The sequence below is a fragment of the Neoarius graeffei genome, chromosome 4 (assembly GCF_027579695.1).
Source record: "Neoarius graeffei isolate fNeoGra1 chromosome 4, fNeoGra1.pri, whole genome shotgun sequence".
Taxonomy (NCBI): domain Eukaryota; kingdom Metazoa; phylum Chordata; class Actinopteri; order Siluriformes; family Ariidae; genus Neoarius; species Neoarius graeffei.
Window position 1 is genome coordinate 47,884,574 of NC_083572.1, and position 18,645 is coordinate 47,903,218.

The 18,645-nt window shown below is 42.0% G+C and overlaps 1 protein-coding gene across 1 annotated transcript in view; it reads left to right on the forward strand.

The window, feature by feature from the left end:
- The window catches only part of uba7 (ubiquitin-like modifier activating enzyme 7), a 178,885-nt gene extending 162,568 nt beyond the window's left edge, over positions 1-16,317 (forward strand). Inside the window, exons 22-24 of the mRNA XM_060919290.1 lie at positions 3,971-4,072; positions 10,383-10,474; positions 13,566-16,317. Coding sequence (XP_060775273.1) covers positions 3,971-4,072; positions 10,383-10,474; positions 13,566-13,698 — 327 coding nt within the window. The 3' untranslated portion in view covers positions 13,699-16,317. The remainder of the gene's footprint in view (positions 1-3,970; positions 4,073-10,382; positions 10,475-13,565) is intronic.
- The last annotated feature ends 2,328 nt before the right edge of the window (positions 16,318-18,645 follow it).

Below are 18,645 nucleotides of genomic sequence, written 5' to 3' on the forward strand. Positions count from 1 at the left end.
TTGCGCCTTTAAAGTGGTAGGCATGTTGTGTAAATCAAATGGTGCTAACCCCCAAAAATCCTTTTTAATTCCAGCTTGTAATGTGACAAAATAGGACAAACACCAAGGGGGATGAATACTTTTGCAAGACACTGTATAACAAGAAACTGTTTAACAGCACAATAACTGGAAGGTTATAAGTTTAAAATGCACTGATTTCACCTCCAACTGCTCAGTTAGATGAGTGTATTGTTTCCTTCATCATTGTTACAGTTGGTTGCATTGAATACAAGAACATGCTTGATGTAGAAATGTTAATGTATTGTTAAGGGTTGAAGTAATTATCAGAGGAAAGCAAGTGCTGTAGCAGGAAGCCTCAAAGCTCAAATCTGATATGGGGTTACTGTCTGTATGGAGTTATCCTCCAGGTTCTTGGGTTTACTCCCACCTCCTAAAAAATGTCTGTAGATGCATTTACCCTTAATTACTCCTTGGTGTGAATGAGTGTGGGTGCACGATGGATTCCTAACAAGTGTCCACTGGCTAGACTCCAAATTCATCATAATTCTGGCTGAGGTAAAGTTATTACTGCAGATGAATGAATGAATGAATGAATGAATGAATGAGGTGTAGTGGTTAGCACTGTCGCCTCACAGCAAGAAGGTTCTGGGTTTGAGCCCAGTGGCCAATGGGGGTCTTTCTGTGTGGAGTTTGCATGTTCTCCCTGTGTCTGCGTGGGTTTCCTCCGGGTGCTCCGGTTTCCCCCACAGTCCAAAGAGATGCAGGTTAGGTTAACTGGTGACTCTAAATTGACCGTAGGTGTGAATGTGAGTGTGAATGGTTGTCTGTGTCTGTGTGTCAGCCCTGTGATGACCTGGCGACTTGTCCAATGTGTACCCCGCCTCTCGCCCATAGTCAGCTGGGATAGGCTCCAGCTTGCCTGCGACCCTGTAGCGGCTACAGATAATGGATGGATGGATGGATATAAATATATATATATATATATATCCGGCCATGTTTGTTTACAAATTATTACAGTCGCTTACTAGCGTGGAAGTTTTACGTCTCTGATGTATGACATCATGTTGTCTTGACAACCATGCAATATCATAAACCATATTCAACACTCATTCTCCATTGGGTAGAGTAACGTAATGCACGTAGGATAAGCAATATGCTAACGATATTGCATGCTATCAAACCAAATGAATGAAACCTGCTAGAAGAGAATAGAACACATGCTTTTATTCCATTGACAAGATGTCCTGTGTGAATAATAATTCCTGATATTTCACTCCAATGACGTCACTCCGAGTGTTTTCTGGCTGATTAGATGCACGTTGTTGAAACGGCGAACCGGTTCAAAATTAAAATTCTTTTGATTAACTTGCTTTTTTTGGGGGGATGTGTCATTTTTTGTGTGTGTTCACTACGCTTATTCGTAAAATATTCTTTCACCATTTGGATAAACTTCATATCTTGGATCATATCTTTAGATAGATAGATAGATAGATAGATAGATAGATAGATAGATAGATAGATAGATAGATAGATAGATAGAATCAATATTTTAATTAATGGCTTTATTTTAAAATGTAATTTAAACATTGAGCAATTTATTGTGACATCTGTCCCTAGATGAAGTTGTGGAAATGAATATTTTGAATTCAGTGTGCTTTTATTTTAAATGTAGTTTTCAAGTTTTGGCAATTTATTTGGACTTTGGGTTTGTAGGAGGTTGTATGCTGTGTTTTTGTTTGTTTGTTTGTTTGTTTGTTTTGTTTGCCCGGCACGGTGGTTAGCACTGTTGCCTCACAGCAAGAAGGTTCTGGGTTCGAGCCCCGTGGCCAGCGAGGGCCTTTCTCTGTGGAGTTTGCATGTTCTCCCCGTTTCTGCGTGGGTTTCCTCCGGGTGCTCCGGTTTCCCCCACAGTCCAAAGACATGCAGGTTAGGTTAACTGGCGACTCTAAATTGACCGTAGGTGTGAATGTGAGTGTGAATGGTTGTTTGTCTCTGTGTGTCAGCCCTGCAATGATCTGGCGACTTGTCCAGGGTGTACCCCGCCTCTCGCCCATAGTCAGCTGGGATAGGCTCCAGCTTGCCCACAGCCCTGCACAGGATAAGCGGTTACAGATAATGGATGGATAGATGATTAAAGCCATATGCTACTGGGGCCTTTGATTATCCAAATGTCTGGCAGGAGAAAAACATTCATGTATAAGAATGTGTAAAAGCATGTCTTTACACCAAAGTAGGGGAATAATTGATAATTGATGTTTAGGGGACATATTATAAAAAACTTACTTTTTTGGATGTCTGGAGCACTTACAAACTCTGAAATAAGACAACGCGGTCAGTTTCTTTTGTTCTGTCTATTTCAGAAAACACGTGCTTCAACAAGTCATTCAGATTTCGCTCCCCTTCCTATGTCACAAGTGGAGCTCAGTAGAATTATCCCACCCCCTCATCCGAGTATCTCCACTTATGGCTTTGCAAATGAATATTCCTGAGGAAAGTGCTACCTGATTGGCTGGTGGAAGAGGGGGGTGGGGTGAGCAGTGACTCATTAGCATTTAAAGGAACAGGCTCTCAAATCGGCTGTTTTGAACAGGGCTGTTTAGACAGAGTGAGAATGGAGCTGAGGTGCTTTATCCTTGTAGGATTTTGACCAAAGCATTACACGGACATTTCATTAAGACCTCAGGAAACTGTGTCCACTTGTGGAAAAGGGGTATAATATGTCACCTTTAATGTGCGTGTGCTTATGCTCTTTCTCACACAGTTTAATAGATGAGTTTTTATGGAGTCAACAGGTGTCAGGTGTCAGCACAGAGGTTAATGGGCAGGCGTTGCAGTAAGAGGAGATCGACCGATTGAACCAACAAATCTGGCTTTAAGAGAAAGCGATGCAGCAATAAATATAAGATTCATGTCTTGCTACAGTGTCCCTGTATGTGTATGCAGCATATCCAAATAGAGCAACTGTTGGTTATAGATAGATAGATACAGTAGCTTCTATACATTACATTGCAGATTTGGTTTTATTTTGTTTTGGGGTTTTTTGCAGTGTATAGATCAGAAAAGGAAACTAAACTGTGTTTTCATGAATACGTCCTTTGATAGACTTTATGTGTGGCTGGAATTCAACAAGTGTGTGTCGTTGGCCAGAATCGAGCACATCCTGTGGAACTGGGCACAAGCCTGGATGTATAATAATTTGTTCCACACTGTCAGCCAAATCCACACAGACACTCTTTCAAACACAAATGCTTTGGATGAATGATGATCTTTATGGGTTCTGTGGACAGTAAATCTAGATATGTATATGCCGAACATTTGTGAAAACACAAAAATAGAATGACTTCATTCATGGTTGCCTTTGGGACATTCGTACTTACCCAGCTCAAGTCAGATGAAACAACTGTAACGTTATTTCAAATTTGAAACCTACAGTTCACAGGAGGACAGTAAGTTTATATAAGGATTACAGCGTTAAATAAAATAGCTCTCATTGTGAAAAACAGAAGTTCTTTGCTGCTTGGTGTTTTCCAGGCCAGGTCTATTGTTTGTCCAAAATATTTGTTGGATATTTGTGGGATTTTTTTTTCTTTGCTCAGCCCGTATTAGATCATTTTGTATTTCCAGCCACATATTCCTTTGCCTGCAGTCTAAGATTATAGCTCCTTTAGGATGTGACCTTGGAGCCCAGAGAGGCCTGAGTTTGGGCTACTCTCCAGACTTGTGGATGAACAATTATCCCATTATAATGATAGAATGTCATTCTGACATTTTTTTTCCTTTGTTTTGTTTTTCTTTTGTGCTCCCACTCATTCTTTTGCTCTGTACTTCCCTAGTTGCCTCTGATGTCGTTTTTACAAAGAAATTCATTTACTTCACAGAACCAGATTAAATATGTTTGTCTTCTTTCCTGATGTGATTGCTGTGGAGTGCGTTTTTGTGTTAAGAACTGATGTGTTATGTCTCTCGGCAGGTTGCAGGGAAAGAGTACTCCCTTTGGGACAAGCTCTTGGTGCAGGGAAAAAAAGAAGGACAGGAGGAAATGACAGTGGGAGAGCTGCTGAAACACGTCAAGGTTAAAGCAAAACCTCTCAAAACACACACACAAATCTATCTGAGTTGAATATCACACCACACCACACACGGATCATTGCAGGCTATCAAGTGCCTGAGCTCCTTCCTTCCTTCCTTCCTTTCCTTCTCTCCATCAGCACCCAATGTTGAAATGCCTCACTTCCCTAGTGACCCCATCTTCCTTCTCTTCAAGGATAGCTGATACATCTCTCTCTCTCTCACACACACAAACACACACACACAAAATTGTAGTTGAACCTTGCAGCATATAGGGGCTTTTCACTGATGTAACAGATTTTTGTTTATCATGCAGTGTCCGCCGTATTGCCGGGTAAACAAAGAAACATAGTCGTGACAGTTAATAATGAAAATTGAGATGACTGCAGTGAGTACAGTTTCTCTGAAATGATTAAAAATTTTGATTATACCAGGAAATCACGTTACATCCAAAAGCTGTAACATGCAGGCATCACAGATCCATATCATTTACCCACAAATGTATTTATTCTACTTGAAAAGTGTTCGGCAAACTAGCTACTGGATTTGGGACTCTACAACATCCTGAACTATTTAGTATTTGGGACTTCTAAATACACTGGAGATGCTAAAGGCAGCCAAAAGTACAGATGCGTCCCAATATTTCAAGGCAAGTTTTGTGCCGGAATGTTAAGGGAAATTCCCGATAAAGAAAAACACTTTATTAATGCAAAGGTAAGCTCAAATGTGGACTTCTAATACAACCCCGATTCCAAAAAAGTTGGGACAAAGTACAAATTGTAATTAAAAATGGAATGCAATAATTTACAAATCTCAAAAACTGATATTGTATTCACAATAGAACATAGACAACATATCAAATGTCGAAAGTGAGACATTTTGAAATTTCATGCCAAATATTGGCTCATTTGAAATTTCATGACAGCAACACATCTCAAAAAAGTTGGGATGGGGCAATAAGAGGCTGGAAAAGTTAAAGGTACAAAAAAGGAACAGCTGGAGGACCAAATTGCAACTCATTAGGTCAATTGGCAATAGGTCATTAACATGACTGGGTATAAAAAGAGCATCTTGGAGTGGCAGCGGCTCTCAGAAGTAAAGATGGGAAGAGGATCACCAATCCCCCTAATTCTGCACCGACAAATAGTGGAGCAATATCAGAAAGGAGTTCGACAGTGTAAAATTGCAAAGAGTTTGAACATATCATCATCTACAGTGCATAATATCATCAAAAGATTCAGAGAATCTGGAAGAATCTCTGTGCGTAAGGGTCAAGGCTGGAAAACCATACTGGGTGCCCGTGATCTTTGGGCCCTTAGATGGCACAGCATCACATACAGGCATGCTTCTGTATTGGAAATCACAAAATGGGCTCAGGAATATTTCCAGAGAACATTATCTGTGAACACAATTCACCGTGCCATCCGCCGTTGCCAGCTAAAACTCTGTAGTTCAAAGAAGAAGCCGTATCTAAACATGATCCAGAAGCGCAGACGTCTTCTCTGGGCCAAGGCTCATTTAAAATGGACTGTGGCAAAGTGGAAAACTGTTCTGTGGTCAGACAAATCAAAATTTGAAGTTCTTTATGGAAATCAGGGATGCCGTGTCATTCGGACTAAAGAGGAGAAGGACGACCCAAGTTGTTATCAGCGCTCAGTTCAGAAGCCTGCATCTCTGATGGTATGGGCTTGCATTAGTGCGTGTGGCATGGGCAGCTTACACATCTGGAAAAACACCATCAATGCTGAAAGGTATATCCAGGTACTAGAGCAACATACGCTCCCATCCAGACGACGTCTCTTTCAGGGAAGACCTTGCATTTTCCAACATTACAATGCCAAACCACATACTGCATCAATTACAGCATCATGGCTGCGTAGAAGAAGGGTCCGGGTACTGAACTGGCCAGCCTGCAGTCCAGATCTTTCACCCACAGAAAACATTTGGCGCATCATAAAACGGAAGATACGACAAAAAAGACCTAAGACAGTTGAGCAACTAGAATCCTGCATTAGGCAAGAATGGGTTCACATTCCTATCCCTAAACTTGAGCAACTTGTCTCTTCAGTCCCCAGACGTTTACAGACTGTTGTAAAGAGAAAAGGGGATGTCTCACAGTGGTAAACATAGCCTTGTCCCAACTTTGAGATGTGTTGTTGTCATGAAATTTAAAATCGCCTAATTTTTCTCTTTAAATGATACATTTTCTCAGTTTAAACATTTGATATGTCATCTATGTTCTATTCTGAATAAAATATGGAATTTTGAAAACTTCCACATCATTGCATTCCATTTTTATTTACAATTTGTACTTTGTCCCAACTTTTTTGGAATCAGGGTTGTAGTAATAAACAAGCTAGGGCCTAGATCTAGCATATATTTTATGGTGTTTAGCCTCGTCTGCATTATCAGTACATAAGAAACATGCTGCTTGTCTCACCAAGCTTTAGCGCTAATAAAATACATCATGTCCAAAGCCCACATCCAGATATACATTTTAACATTCATACATTTGCCATTTCGCATGTTTTTTGTACTGCAGTAGAGCTGCTAAGTATGACACACTTGTGTATGTACCAGTAGACTGGGCTGAGTGCCAGACCATGCAACCTGTTAAAAGCTTTACTATCTAGACCAAAGTTACACCAAATTACAGACTTCTCGTCTCGTCTTCATCCGCTTTATCCGGGGCAGGGTCGCGGAGGCAGCAGTCTGAGTATGGAAGCCCAAACTTCCCTTTCCCCAGACGCCTCGGCCAGCTCCTCGGGAAGAACACCGAGGTGTTCCCAGGCCAGCCGAGAGACATAGTTCTTCCAGCGTGTCCTGGGTCTTCCCCGGGGCCTCCTCCCGGGGGGACATGCCTGGAACACCTCCCCAGGGAGGCGTCCAGGAGGCATCTGAAAGAGATTCCTGAGCCACCTCAGCTGATTCCTCTTGATGTGGAGGAGCAGCGGCTCTACTCTGAGCTCCTCCTGAGTGACTGTGCTTCTCACCCTATCTCTAAGGGAGCGCCCAGCCACCCTACGAAGGAAACTCATTTCGGCCGCTTGTATCCGCGATCTTGTTCTTTCGGTCATTACCCAAAGCTCATGACCATAGGTGAGAGTCGGAATGTAGATCGACCGGTAAATCGAGAGCTTCGCCTTTTGGCTCAGCTCCTTCTTCACCATGACGGACCGGTAAAGCGACCGCATCATTGCGGAGGCTGCACCGATCCGCCTGTCGATCTCCTGCTCTATCCATCCCTCACTCGTGAACAAGATCCCGAGATACTTAAACTCCTCCACTTGAGGCAGGACTTCTCCACCAACCTGGAGAGGGCAAGCCACCCTTTTCCAGTCGAGAACCATGGCCTTGGACATGGAGGTGCTAATTCTCATCCCAGCCGCTTCACACTCGACTGCAAACCACCCCAGTGCACGCTGAAGGTCCTGGTTTGATGAAGCCAACAGGACAACATCATCCGCAAAAAGCAGAGATGAAATCCTGTGGTTCCCAAACAGGATTCCTTCCGGCCCCTGGCTGCGCCTAGAAATTCTGTCCATAAAAATTATGAACAGAACCAGTGACAAAGGGCAGCCCTGCCGGAGTCCAACATGCACTGGGAACAGGTCTGACTTACTGCTGGCAATGCGAACCAGACTCCTGCTCCGTTCATACAGGGACCGGACAGCCCTTAGCAAAGAGCCCTGAACCCCATACTCCCGAAGCACCCCCCACAGAATACCATGAGGGACACGGTCAAATGCCTTCTCCAGATCCACAAAGTACATGTGGACTGGTTGGGCAAACTCCCATGAACCCCCGAGCACCCTATGAAGGGTATAGAGCTGGTCCAGTGTTCCACGACCAGGACGAAAACCGCATTGTTCCTCCTGGATCCAAGGTTCGACTATTGGCCGAATTCTCCTCTCCAGTACCCTGGAGTAAACCTTCCCGGGAAGGCTGAGAAGTGTGATTCCCCTATAATTGGAGCACACTTTCCGGTCCCCTTTTTTGGTCCCCTTTTTTAAAAAGAGGGACCACCACCCCAGTCTGCCACTCCAGAGGCACTGTCCCCACCGCCACACAATGCTGCAGAGGCGTGTCAGCCAAGACAGCCCCACAACATCCAGAGACTTGAGATACTCGGGACGGATCTCATCCACCCCTGGTGCCTTGCCACCGAGGAGCTTGAAAACCACCTCAGTGACTTCAGCTTGGGTAATGGACGAGTCCACCTCTGAGTCATCAACCTCTGCTTCCTCAATGGAAGACGTGATGGTGGGATTGAGGAGATCCTCGAAGTATTCCTTCCACCACCCGACAATGTCCCCAGTCGAGGTCCCCAGTCCCCTCCTGAGGCGCCAGACGGTTTGCCAGAATTTCTTCGAGGCCGACCGATAGTCCTTCTCCATGGCCTCATTGAACTCCTCCCAGTTCCGAGTTTTTGCCTCCGCAACTGCCCGAGCTGCGGCACGCCTAGCCTGCCGATACCTGTCAGCTGCCTCCAGAGTTCCAGAGGCCAACATGGCCCAATAGGACTCCTTCTTCAGCTTGACGGCGTCCCTTACTTCCAGTGTCCACCACCGGGTTCCGGGATTCCCACCATGACAGGCACCGGAGACCTTGCGGCCACAGCTCCGAACAGCTGCATCTACAATGGAGGTAGAGAATATGGTCCACTCAGACTCAATGTCTCCCACCTCCCTCGGAAGCTGGGAGAAGCTCTCCCGGAGGTGGGAGTTAAAGACCTCCCTGACAGAGTGCTCGGCCAGACGTTCCCAGCAGACCCTCACCATACATTTGGGCCTGCCAGGTCTGTCCGGCTTCCTCCTCCACCAGCGGATCCAACTCACCACCAGGTGATGATCAGTTGACAGCTCAGCCCCTCTCTTCACCCGAGTGTCCAAGACAGGGCCGGAGATCAGATGAAACGACAACAAAGTCGATCATCGACCTCCGACCTAAGGTGTCCTGGTGCCATGTGCACTTATGGACACCCCAGGCTCGAACATGGTGTTTGTTATGGACAAACCATGACTAGCACAGAAGTCCAATAACAAAACACCACTCGGGTTCAGATCGGGGAGGCCGTTCCTCCCAATCATGCCCCTCCAGGTGTCACTGTCGTTGCCCACGTGAGCATTGAAGTCCCCTAGTAGAACAATGGAGTCCCCAGTCTGAGCACCTCTCAGTACCTCTCCCAGGGACTCCAAGAAGGCCGGATACTCTATACTGCTATTCGGCCCGTAGGCACAAACAACAGCAAGAGCCCTCTCCCCGACCCGAAAGGGCAGAGAGGCGACCCTCTCTTTCATTGGGGTAAACTCCAACACATGGTGGCCAAGCTGGGAAACTATAAGCAAGCCCACACCAGCCCGCCGCCACTCACCATGGATGACTCCAGAGAAGTGGAGAGAGCTGGGTTCTGGAGCCCAAGCTGTGCATGGAGGTGAGCCCGACTATCTCTAGCCGGTACCTCTCAACCTCCCACACAAGCTCAGGTTCTTTCCCCCCCAGCGAAGTGACATTCCATGTCCCAACAGCTAGCTGCTGTGTTCGGGGATCAGGTCGTTGAGGCCCCTGCCTTCAACTGCCGCCTAATCCACACTGCACCAGCCCCCTACGGCTACCTCTGTGGGTGGTGAGCTGTTTTTTTTTTTTTACAGATTTGTTGAACATTACCTTGAGTACGCTGAGGCTAGATCTAGATCTATGGGATTTTTATAACTGAATGGTTTTGAGCTAGAAAAATTGTAAGGAGAAATAACAGGTGCACAGAGCTTTCATACTAACCTGATATAAAATGTTCTTCACACACATGGGAATGCTTTGTTGGCATCCAGTCTTCCCATTTAACTGCAGCCCATCATTTTTCTCATCTTTCTGGGTTCACCGGGAACCAGGCTCATCTCCACGTCTGTTATTACATCCAAAAGCACTACAGATCTCTGGCATTGTTCTTTTAGATGCAACTTTTACAAGTTTATCTGCAGATATTTATTGAATTTGGCTTACAGTGACTCACGTACACTTGTGCTGGTCGTTCTCAAACACAAAGTTCACCCAGTAACATGGCCGCATAAACAAATCCGCAGTTACAATGATGTCATATGAAAGGTCCCTACAGGTTCACTTTGAGAGCTCTGAACATAATGAATGCAATAATTCTCATGTATAATATATTATAATATATTTTATGAATGTATTAAAACAGATGTTGTAGTAATTTAGGATATAATATATGCGTTTCTTTCATGGTAGACTGCCAAAACGACCACATATGAGACTGTTGCACCTGGAAAAATTCTGTTGTTTGCTCTGAATTTCAGGAAAACTATAATCTGACCATCACGGCTCTGTTTTATGGACCTGCAATGTTGTACGCTGATTACTCCAATCACGGAGATCGACTTAAACAGAGGTGGGGATTTTCCATACATTCCTTTCTGTAGTTTTGTAAGTCAAATCAAATTGAATTATTTCATGTATTCCTGGTTTAAAAAACAAAGCCAAAAAAAACTTATGTAGAATTAAAGAGGTTTCTCCTTTATTCGTGCTATTAGATTTGATTAAAAATGTATTATTTGCGAATGATACTGTACCTATTTCTTTGTATATTAGGAGTAGATATTGACCCGTCTTATGTCAATGATTTAATATTATTAATGGAGAGGAAATAAGGGTTTAAAGAGGTACAGTAGACAAAATGGATGCAGTAAGAGCAATTTTGGCCAGAAAAAAAAAGTGCTGTTTAAGTTTGCTCAAGGATAGCTATCTTGCTCAAGGATTCAGTAGGTCCTTGGGCAACAGGTGTGTAATTGAAAAAACAAGGTATTATTGTTCGTCTTCACACCATAAAACCAATGAATATCAAAACTCCTTGTACTAGACTGGATAAAAGTAGACAAAATGCCAAGTGCCAAACTTTTTTCGATGCAGAGAGTGTCTATCACTGTATCACTGTTGATCCCCAGCCAGAATCAACCATATCACCCATTACAGTGTACAATTCTGTTATGCCTCAGAAAATTACATTATTCAGTTAAAAGTCAGAAATGAATTGTGCCACACTGTTAATCTTCTTCAATTTCTCACACAAATTCATACATACATAGTACCAGTCAAAAGTTTGGACACACTTATATTTGTTCAGAGGTTTTTCTATAGTTTGACTATTTTCTACATTGTAGAACAATACTGAAGACATCAAAACTATGAAATAACACATGGAACATATATGGAATTATGTGGTAAATAAAGTGTAAAATATATATATATTGGTGTAGTGGTTAGCGCTGTCGCCTCACAGCAAGAAGGTCTGGGTTCAAGCCCCGTGGCCGACGAGGGCCTTTCTGTGCGGAGTTTGCATGTTCTCCCTGTGTCCACGTGGGTTTCCTCCGGGTGCTCCGGTTTCCCCCAAAGACATGCAGGTTAGGTTAACTGGTGACTCTAAATTGACCATAGGTGTGAATGGTTGTCTGTGTCTATGTGTCAGCCCTGTGATGACCTGGCGACTTGTCCAGGGTGTGCCCCGCCTTTCGCCCGTAGTCAGCTGGGATAGGCTCCAGCTTGCCTGCGACCCTGTAGAACAGGATAAAGCGGCTACAGATAATGAGATGAGATATATATATATATGTGCATATTTTAGATTTTTCAAAGTAGCCAGCGTTTACCTTGATGACGCTTTGCACACTGTTGGCATTATCTTAACCAGCTTCATGAGGTAGTCATCTGGAACGCTTTTCAATTAACAGATGCCTCGTCAAAAGTTAATTAGTGCAATTTCTTACCTTCTTAATTTCCTGCCTTTTTAAAATACAGTACATAGCCCTATTCCATAACTGTAGTAATCCATATTATGTCAAGAAGCGCTCAACTACGTAAAGAGAACGACGTCCATCATTACTTTAAGACATGATGTGTCTTTTAATTCATAAAAATAAAGAAAATACACTGAATTAGAAGGTGTGGCCAAATTTTGACTGGTACTGTATCATACTTGCCAACCCCCTGAGAATGAAAAGCAGTATATCAGATTGTGCGGCGTATTTGTACCCTTCTAGGGGGGTTCGGAGACATGATAAAATTTTGAAAAAAAAAGCAAAATGGTGCGTTCTTCTGCATTCTGAGTGCTATATTTGAAGAAAACTGATCGAGAAATTGGACTGACATACTTCACAAAATGCATGCCTTTCACCTTGCCTTGATGCTTTGATGCTGGATGATCTGATGAGCAAGTCGCCTTGAACTTCTTGTCAAAGCGAATCTTTTTTTTTTTCTTCAGAGTTTTCATTGGTTGTGATTACCAGCAGGCGGCATGATGGTGTAGTGGTTAGCACTGTTGCCTCACAATAAGAAGGTTTGGGTTCGAGTCCAGTTGCCGACAAGGGGCTTTCTGTGTGGAGTTTGCATGTTCTCCCTATGTCTGTGTGGGTTTCCTCCGGGTGCTCCGGTTTCCCCCACAGTCCAAAGACATGCAGGTTAGGCTAACTGGTGGCTCTAAATTGACCGTAGGTGTGAATGTGAGTGTGAATGGTTGTGTGTCTCTGTGTGTCAAGATGACCTGGCGACTTGGTTACTTCAGGGTTTACCCCACCTCTCACCCATACCATAGTCAGCTGGGATAGGCTCCAGCTTGCCTGCAACCCTGTACAGGATAAACTGTTACAGATAATGGATAGATGAATGGATCATTATCATGCCATTCTATTGGCTCTCGGCTTCACTCAATAGGACTATCTGACGCTATATACAGTACTTGTATCCCCTGTGCTGAAAAGTGAGGTCAAAAGATCAAATCCAACAGTTTTTACTGATTATTTTGTAATACGGTAATTTTTAGAACTAAAATCAGTAGGTGGGATTTACCTGTCAAAACCAATAGACTACCATGTGAATTGGCAAGAAAGAGTTGGCAAGTATGATGTATGTGCATGCTGGAGATAATGGGAGGTAATCATCCTCCTTAGGGACTGTGCCTGTCATAGCAGCTTGAAAGTCACCAGTTATCATCTAAACCCTCCCGTCTTTGAACCTGTCGAAAGCGCTCCAGCTTCTGTCAAGGATCCCTTTCCTACTCTGGGTATCATCTTTGCCGGCAAAGATTTCAAGTCATTTGTAGCTTCTGTAACAAGTGTTGTTCCTTCCCTGTACTGCAGCAGTAGCTACAGTATATTCTGTGTTTACTCACGTTTGTGAGCGAATGTGAAAGTGTTGGAGCAACGGTAAAGGAAAGCCAGTGTAACACATCTTGCAAGAATACACTGTCAGCTGCCCAGTGACTTTCCTTTGCTTGTACTAGATTATCCAAATGGTTTACCATGTGGCTGCAGGAAATTCTGCATGGAAAATTAGCAACATAACAGAGACTTCCTCTGTTTTTCCTCTGGCATAATGGTGACCTCCCTCTTCCTCTGTGATCATTTACAGCATAACTGTTCTCCATGTGAGCCCCAAATGCAGTTTACAGTGGTAGTAGTGCCCTCCTGAGAGAAATGTTTTCTTTTCTGCAGAGTGTCAGAAGTTGTCCAGATGGTCACCAAGAGTGAGATTCCAGCTTACAAGCAGATGCTGGAGATCATTCCATGCTTTGCTGAGGATGAGGACTGTGATGAGGTTCCACCACTTCACTACCTTTTTCGATGAGCGCTGCAAGATGGGAAAGCAAAATAAAGTCGACAATATTTACTGTCAGCTTTATCATATTGTTCTAATCATGGAAATCCTGTTCAACCCTGTTTGTAAAATTTAAAACGAAGAAAGTAAATGTTCAACGTCTTATATGTTTAAGATTCTGCACTATTTCTAGGTACCTGTTTAAATGGAAGCAAATTGGTGATTATGTTAACTACTTCGTTCAAAAGGTCAGATTTTCCTCATTCCTAATCTCTTCTACTGAAGCATGTGTTCAAACGATAAACTCATGGATTTTGCGTAAACTCAAGCGCACGCTGTCGTTAAAGTAAAAATGGGGACAAACCAAATGCTAAGAAATTCTGAAATTCATGTGAATATTTCTGTCTTTATAGAAATATAGAATCTACTTTTCTCTCAAGTTATTGTCAAGTAATATAATTTGTAATGAAGATTGTTGTAGTAAATTTGAAAACAATGCAAAATAGAACCTTTTTCGGGGGGGGGGGGGTTAATGATATTCTTCGTGTGCATGTGACGTCACGCTTATTTTCCAAACCGGAAGTCCACCATTTTGGATGATAACAACAACCAAGATAGCCGCACTTCACGTGTGAGCTGTTGCAACGCTTCGTGATTTTCTTTTGATTTCATTGCCTTTGAAGAAAGACTATGCCTACTTTATGTGTGGTATATAATTGCGGTAATAATGCTACTCGAGACAAAGACAAACGGTTCTTCAGAATTCCCAAAATAATTAAAAACGGTGACAAAACAGATGAAGAACTGTCCAGAGGATGCCATGTGTATGCTGTGGTTCAAAAACATACAGCGTAAGGACTCAACTGAAGAAAAAGCTAATTACACCCATGTGTGTGGTGACCACTTTATATCTGGTAAGCGTTCATTACTATGATTTCTGCTGATTAAATTGAGCTTTAGAGCTTTAACGTGAACACTCTGCTTCTCACCTTCCAGAAGCACCGGCAAACCTACACAATAAAACAAATCCAGATTGGGCACCAACACTCAAATTAGGACACGATAAGGTCAAGATGAAAACTCATCTCACAGTCTCGAGAAGCAACAGGATAAATGACAGATCTGCCAAGCTAAAGCCAGATTAGAAGCAACGCAAACCTTAGCGAGTCTGGATACACAAGGAGAACAATGTGGGTCAACTTTGCCAGGTGAGAGATTAGCGATGCCATTCCAGTAATCCGTTAATTTATGCACTTTTTGGGTTTTTTTTATCCCCCACTGGCAGAAAGGCCCAAAGGGGGATTATGTCATGGCGATTTCCGTCCGTCCATCCCAGGAAGGGTGCTCACCTTCTGAAATTAACTCCTCTCACAATTTGTGGAGGAATTTCACTAAACTTGGCAAAAGGCATTGTTATATGTCGGTAATACGCATATTCTTCGTTCAGTTCGGTCGCATTTTACCAGAGTTACGGCCCTTGATTAACAACCTTGTACTTTCACAATTTCATGAAGGTGTGCTTGCCTTCTGACATCAACTCCTCTCACAGTTTTTGGAAGAATTTCTCAAAGCTTGGCAAAAGGCCTTGTTATATGACAGTAATACGCATATTGCAATTTAATTTCGTTTGTGAAAATTTTACCAGAGTTTTGACCCTTGAATAAATAACTTGTACTTTGACAATTTCATGAGGGTGTACGTTCTTCTGAAATCAACTCCTCTCACAATTTGTGGAGGAATTTCACCAAACTTGGCAAAAGGCTTTGTTATATGACAATTATACACATATTGAAATTTCCTTCAATTTGGTCAAATTTTACCAGAGTTATGCCCTTGATTATTAACAAACTTGTACTTTGGCAATTTCATCAAGGTGTGCTTGCTTTCTGAAATCAACTTCTCTCACAATTTTTATCCTCCGCTAGCTGAAAGGCCTGAAGGGGGATTATGTCGTGGCGATGTCTGTAAGTCTGTCCCAGAAAGGGTACTCACATTCTGAAATCAACTCCTCTCACAATTTTTGGAGGAATTTCACGAAACTTGGCAGAATTCTTTGTTATATGTAAATAATACGCATATTGCAATTTTGTTCAGTTCACTCACATTTTACCAGAGTTATGGCAGAGTTGCTAGCGGGGGATATTGTGCTCTCAGAGCACTCTTGTTTTTTTGTAGAATGAGATCGTTCACAATATCAGGGTATTCAATCAGTGGTAAATCCTCTGCATAATCGGATGGCTTTAACATACACGGGTCAAAGCCAAAAATTTCAACTTTTTCTCTGAATGTTGACTTGGCAGAGGACTCCAGAGAGTCATAATATTTCAAGAAAGTTGGAGATGCATCACAGTTATTGTTTGCACTTTGGATTTGTATATCATCCAACATGGTGGCGGATGCATTCGTCACATTGTTTTGTCACACGGTTGCACACAAAGAATAGAAATATAGAAGGATCTAAGCGATAAGTCAAAGACAGTCATCAAATATAGAAGTTTAAAGTTGCTGATTGCTACATATGTCCTCTACAAAGTGATTCACTGTCACACCTTTAACACTGCCACTATTCACCCCAGTCTTTTATTATACACCACTTAACACACATTACTAGACAATAAAGAATACTCTAATCTTGTCTGCTCCATTTTATTCAAAGGCATTTTAGTGAAGGTATGTCTGTATTGTTAGTTCACTTTGTTATTCTCATATCTTGCATTTGTGTATAATATGGAGGGCAGGTACATGCATTGTTAGTGATTATACTGAGAGTAGCTGAAACAATGGCACAGCCAGCACAGAGCTACAACACACAACATGCTAATCTGCATCTTGCCTGATTTATTTAGTCTAACGTTTTTGAAATTGAAATCTTTATTTCGAACATGTGTGAACAGTGAACAATTAAAACAAAACCAAACAAACTAAATAACCATAATCATAGCAAAAAGAAAAAAAAATAAAATAAAGTGTGTGTGTGTGTCCAAGAAGGTCCGGGTTCGAGCCCCGGGGCCGGCGAGGGCCTTTCTGTGTGGAGTTTGCATGTTCTCCCCGTGTCCGTGTGGGTTTCCTCCGGGTGCTTCGGTTTCCCCCACAGTCTAAAGACATGCAGGTTAGGTTAACTGGTGACTCTAAATTGACCGTAGGTGTGAATGCGAGTGTGAATGGTTGTCTGTGTCTATGTGTCAGCCCTGTGATGACCTGGCGACTTGTCCAGGGTGTACCCCGCCTTTCGCCCGTAGTCAGCTGGGATAGGCTCCAGCTTGCCTGCGACCCTGTAGAACAGGATAAAGCGGCTAGAGATAATGAGATGAGATATATATATAATATATAAACAACTAATTTTACTACTAATTAACTAATAATAATAATTAAAATGAACTTAAACATGTTCAAAAAGGAGTAGGAAGAAGTAAAAACTTCTTTGGTCAAAAGTTTGGTCAGCTTGTCATTGATGTTTAAGTCATACCAAAAATGTGAAAATAAACGTTCACTCTTGACCAGGGCACTATTCCAGCTGTGTACCATCCATTTTTGTCATGAACAGGACTGAAAGGAAGCTCTCACTATAAACGTTCAATCATGACTACTGCTTGACACGAGTCCATGTCGTATGATGACGTTAAAAATATTTTATGACACATTGAATTCTCAAATCTGATTGGTCAAAAAGTGTTCGTTAGTTTTCTTTTACAGCACGGATCTGGCGATAGTTCTGGCTGTTAGTCAAACTGTTATCATTTTCATTTCTCAAGCGACAATTCATACACAGGGTGGATGCTACACATAATCGAAGCCTGATAATAAATGCATTTTTAAAAATCTTATCATTTACTAAAGAAAAAGGTCTCAGCAAAAATTTCTTCAAAGATATATTTATTTAACATTTATAGTACCAGTCAAAAGTCTGGACACACCTTCAAATTCAATGGTTTTTCTTTATTTGCTTTAATTAAAAGACACTTCATGTCTTAAAGTAACGATGGATATCATTTCTCTTTACTTAGTTGAGCAGTTTTTGACAATATGGATTACTACAGTTGTAGAATAGGGCTATTTACTGTATGTTTATTATTTACTATTTACTGTTTGATCCCAAAAGCATTAAGGCAGCAAGAAATTTCACTAATTAACTTTTGACGAGGTACCTGTTAATTGAAAAGCATTCCAGGTGACTACCTCATGAAGCTGGTTAAGATAATGCCAATAGTGTACAAAGCGTCATCAAGGTAAATGCTGGCTACTTTGAATAATCTAAAATACGTAAATGTATTTAGTTTTTTAACACTTTTTTTTTGTTTACCGCATAATTAAGTTATTCCATGAAATCGAATCGTACATGAGCTGACAGCCGATGAGGTGCATAGCACAGAGTCGGCAATAAGCCATGTACGACAAGATTGAGTGGAATAACTGTTTTATTCTATCCACATTCACTGGATTTTGAGAAACAGAGCATTTTTATTTCTATTTTTTGCAAATTCGATAAATAAAAACTTTATACAAAACATCCGACAAAATCATTTCCACTTAGAATGTAAACAAACCGGCGAAATGGCAGTCGCAATTTGTGAAAAATGTGATAATTCTTGAAAAGGTAAAAAAAAAGATACGTTCTTAACCTCAAATACTTTTATTCCATCTTTTGTTGCTTTTTTTTGTATTTTGGGGGGTTTTGTTTTCGAGTAGTTTTTATTTTGTCCTTGGTTGGTTCAGCAACACACTCCGCCATTTTGTTTTTCTCTACTCATGGTATATGAGCTGATAGCCTAGTAGTAGAGTAGCCAATCAGAGCGTATGATTGCTCATATCCAGTGAATGTGGATAGAATAAGTCCTTATATGTTCCAGATGTTATTTCATAGTTGTGATGTCTTCAGTATTGTTCTACAATGTAGAAAGTAATCACAATACAGAAAAACCTATGAATAGGTCTGTGTGTCCAAACTTTTGACTGCTACTGTATATGAAGAGTCTCCAC